The 4510-nt window shown below is 36.9% G+C and overlaps 1 protein-coding gene across 1 annotated transcript; it reads left to right on the top strand.

The window, feature by feature from the left end:
* The first annotated feature begins 1555 nt into the window (after window positions 1–1555).
* On the top strand, window positions 1556–3623 carry LOC130051750 (uncharacterized). The gene has a single exon (XM_056154334.1). It carries the CDS (start codon window positions 1966–1968, stop codon window positions 2686–2688), a length of 723 nt encoding a protein of 240 aa, XP_056010309.1. The 5' UTR covers window positions 1556–1965; the 3' UTR covers window positions 2689–3623.
* The last annotated feature ends 887 nt before the right edge of the window (window positions 3624–4510 follow it).

Genomic DNA, 4510 nt, shown 5'->3' with positions numbered 1-4510 from the left:
TAAAATACTTTCTCATACAATTTTTGAATTTTATTTTCCGAGTTCTTACAAAACATTTGTTTGACTTTGATGGTTACCACGGAAATACTTGACAGACTAGATGCCCCGGGAATTTACGAACGACAATTTTCGATCGTACAGAGAGTGACACAACACCATAAAAGGTATCTTAAAAATTCATCAAACTATCCATTGCTGTTATTGTTAACAAAAAGATGAAATCGAATTCAGAAAATAATGAAATATATATGTAAACTGTATGGTTACATCCATTTAACGTAGTTCCACACTCCTGTGACGTCATAGGATTTTGCAAAGTCAATGATTTAATGACAGGAACATAAATTTTGTTGGAGCCATTTTCAATAGTTATTGTAAAAAATCTTGTTAGCCATAAAATATTTCAAAAGTCAATGATATGTTTTAAAATATTGAATCCAGGGACAATAACTCTGTTTTCATTAAATTATTTATCAAGTCCATTATGCGATAGATTTCCTTTATTTTTGACAAACATTTTACCAAGGTGATAAGGAATCATTATCTGTGTCTTTTCATGAAATTACATAAAATTTTAATCCCGAGTGATTTTGAATAGTTCAACTGTATAGTGCCAGACTTCGGTTTTTTATGGGGGTATACATACTCTGGAAGCTATAGATTTGAAATTATTAAGGAAAGGTATGGATTTTTTTTCCATAGATAACTATAACAGATGTACATCTACTAATATAAACAGAAAAAATGATATGTAAACCATGCAATAAGGAAAATGCATCCATATTTGTTTGTTTTTTAACATTTTGGAGAATAACGCTAATTCAATAATTTTGCACACATCTTTCTAAAACTTGATGAACATATTGAAAATGACATGTGTTTTAGTTATTGATATGTTTCCCAATAAATAAATGCAATTCAAAAATATTTTGTTGTTTTTATTTTAAAATAACAACAAATAACTGTTTCCAATGAATTTCATAAAAATCTACATAGGGGTACACGACTTCAGTAGTGTCTGTAATGAAAATCAACATGGAAATCCTTAACTGTTTTGCCTTTTTTCATTACTCTGAATATTAATTTATTGATTCCAAACAAAAAAATGCTACCTAAACCCCAAAAATCCAGGACTAAGGACCAACCTTAACAACAGAAATGTTTCAGAGTAATCGGTCGAAGTTACCCATACACAATTTCATTGCATGTGGGTTATTTCGACCGATATGTAAATATAGTGTTTAAGTTTACTATGGGAGTGCAAAAACTCACACAACTTAAAGAGTGTGTGAAAATTTTTAAATACTTTGAAACGAATTATCTGACATCCTAGAATTAAAAAAAAAGAAGAAAATATATGAGCATTCCTGAAAGCCACCGCCTCTTCAGATAAAAAAAATAAATCACACGATGTGTATTAAAAAAAAAATTGCATCCCCTTACCGGACGCGAAATTCAGCTGAACAACCGAACTGAGTAGCATAACAATATAACATTCGTATTATTCAATTATTTTCAGCATGTATCAAAACTTGACAAAGATGATTCACAAACGAGAGATTGGAGTACACGGAAGTGACGGTTCTATCTTACAAACTTTAGTTAGGAAAGAAGTAATTTATTTTCTTGAGAACGAAGTACTTTTTGACCACGAATGCTTGATGGATCTTGGCTCCCTTTTAATAAAGTTGTCATCGAATTTCCGTATTGCCATATGTTTATACGAAATTCTGAGTCAAGAAAAACCAAAAATTGACGAGGGAGAAACGAGTATCGTGTTTGTCGCCGGTTCTCTTTGTAAGACATGTACCTTACTAGACGAGAATATCCGCACTGCCATAGAAGATTACAGAGAAGAAATTAAAATGTTTTCATTGTAAAAGTTTTAAATAAAAAATAAAATAAAAACTCGCACGGTAATATATTTTTTTTTTATTAAAGCACAAAATAAATTTCCTATTTTAGATGCCGAAGAAAGGACAGAATATTTATGTCAAATACAAAGAATCAGATCTGGAAAATGCGGTGGATGCTGTAAAATTGAAAGGGATGAGCTACGGAAAAGCATCCAAAATGTTCAAAGTCCCCAAAACAACAATAGTGGATCATGTGACCGGAAAAATTAAAAAAGGTGCAAAACCGGGACGGAAAACGGTATTTCTAATAGAAATAGAAAATACTATAGTGGAGAGGGTTTTGGCTGCCGCAGAAAAGGGCTTTGGGGTCACCAAAAAGCAACTTGTAATTAAAGTTGCTCGCCTTGCCAAATTAAAAGGTTTCACATTTCAGAATGGGGTTCCCCAAGATGACTGGTGGAGAGGATTCAAGTCTAGGCATCCAGAAATTGTCATACGCAAACCAGAGCAGCTGTGCACTTCGCGTTCTCGAATGCTAAACAAGACGGTGGTTAACAAATATTTTGACGATCTTCATAAAATCATCAGAGAGAATAATTTAGCGGCGTGTGATGTATGGAATGCGGATGAAACTGGAAAACAATTCTGTCACAGTCCCTCTGCCGTTCTTGCTCGGCGAGGGGTTAAGTCTCTGCCAGGAAGAACCTCAACCTCTCGCCATAATATTACAATACTGGCATGCGTCAATGCTGCTGGTAACAAGATGTCTCCGATGTGTGTTGTCAAAGGTAAAACTCCGAGATGTTTGGAGTCATTTGGTGCATCACCCTAAGATACAGTTTGGACTTGTCAAGAAAAGGCTTGGATGTGCGACTTGCTTGGCGAGCTGTGGTTCAAAAATGTCTTCCTTCAACACTGTGGAACTCAAGATTCACACAGTTCTCATGAGGTGTTACGTCTTTTGGAGGCAGCTATTCCTCATAACATCATGATAATGGCATTACCTCCTCACACTTCCCATCATCTGCAGCCACTTGACAAGTCAGTGTTCGGGCCCTTCAGTAAGGCTTATGACAGAGCTTGCTCAGAATTTATGGCAGATCACCCTGATCACCAAGTCAATAAGGCCACTTGGCCAAGATTATTTAAATCAGCATGGGACAAATCAGTTACGGCTGACAACATTAAGAGTGGGTTTCGTGCCACTGGTATCTGGCCTTTGGATGCCAACGCTTTGCCAGATTATGTTTATTTGCCATCGGAAGCTTTTGACATTCCCTTGAGCACCCAGCTCTCTACCTCCTCTGCACCTCGTGACTCCCAGCCATCTACCTCCTCTGCACCACGTGACTCCCAGCCATCTACCTCCTCTGCACCGCTTGACTTGTCTTTAACTCTCCTTGCCGAGACAGCCGTCTCATTAACTGAACATGTCAATGAATCAAGCAGCTCAACTGACCCAGGGTGAATACCAGACGACATGGCTATCCTGGATGTTCAGATACCCCCAGCAGACGTTGGGACGCTTTTGAATGCATTAGGAAACGGTGCTCTTGAACTGACTGCCGCCGGCGATGTGGACAGCAGTACATATAGTGCACATAACTGGAATACTGAAATTGATGACATCTTCTCCATTCCGCAGCCTACTCCAAAGATTCTTAAATCGTCATCTTCTGGCAGCATTACCAGTCATCGTCTTCTCACTAGCGACGAGGTTGTCAACGGAAAGCGGGAAAGACAAGCTGCAAAGGAAAATAAAGAAAACAAAAAACAACCAAGAAAGAAAATCAATAAATCTTCATGACTTTACTTTATAGCTGTATAACAGAATTTCCTTATATGCAAGATTTATTATTTACCTACAATCACATTTCAAGTTTTAGCAACTTAAATATTGATAAAGTTTCTTTAATCACATTCTGTTTTCTTCAGTAATTACTTAATTTACAAATCTTGTCGTCCCATGACACTATAGTACATATAGAATCTGATATCGTAAGATCCAGTCACACCCCCACCCCACCCCCCACCCCCTATATTTTGCCTCTTGTTGAAAGATTCAACAAGCGCAAATTATGGGTCCAGGCAGCCTGATCATTTTGTTTTTATGTGGACACGTACCCAACACATTAAATTTAAAACATGTTTCATTACAAATGAATAAATTGGATAATAATTTATTTCAAATACAACTTACTGTTAAAATAACACATCTATACTTACTAGTTCATTGAAGCACACAGTGGTGGATCCCGGATTTTTAAATGGGGCATCGTTTGGGGTTTTTTTAATTGAGAAGAGGGACAACGCCGGAGGAAAGTTGGTGGCATAATAGTAGCCTAAAACTTCTTGACAAACAAGGGGACGACTCTCTTTCTTTGTCCAACTCTGTATTGCGCGACAAAATAAAATCTTATGTAACACGTGCTGTAGCAATGGACTCGTCCAAATCATCGATATATGGGGGGGGGGGGGGGGGTAACAGGTTATCACCATGGTTAAATCCTTCCCTACCTGTTATGGATAGTTCAATTTCTTTGGACAAAATTGTATCATAGTTTGGTTGAATGATTATTTCTTAACAGTTATATTCTTTAATATTTGGTAAATTCTTGCTGTGCATATCACAGCCCCCCCCCCCCCCTTTCATT

Source organism: Ostrea edulis, chromosome 2 (genome assembly GCF_947568905.1).
Source record: "Ostrea edulis chromosome 2, xbOstEdul1.1, whole genome shotgun sequence".
In the NCBI taxonomy this organism is placed as follows: domain Eukaryota; kingdom Metazoa; phylum Mollusca; class Bivalvia; order Ostreida; family Ostreidae; genus Ostrea; species Ostrea edulis.
This window is presented reverse-complemented; position numbering and strand designations above follow the sequence as displayed.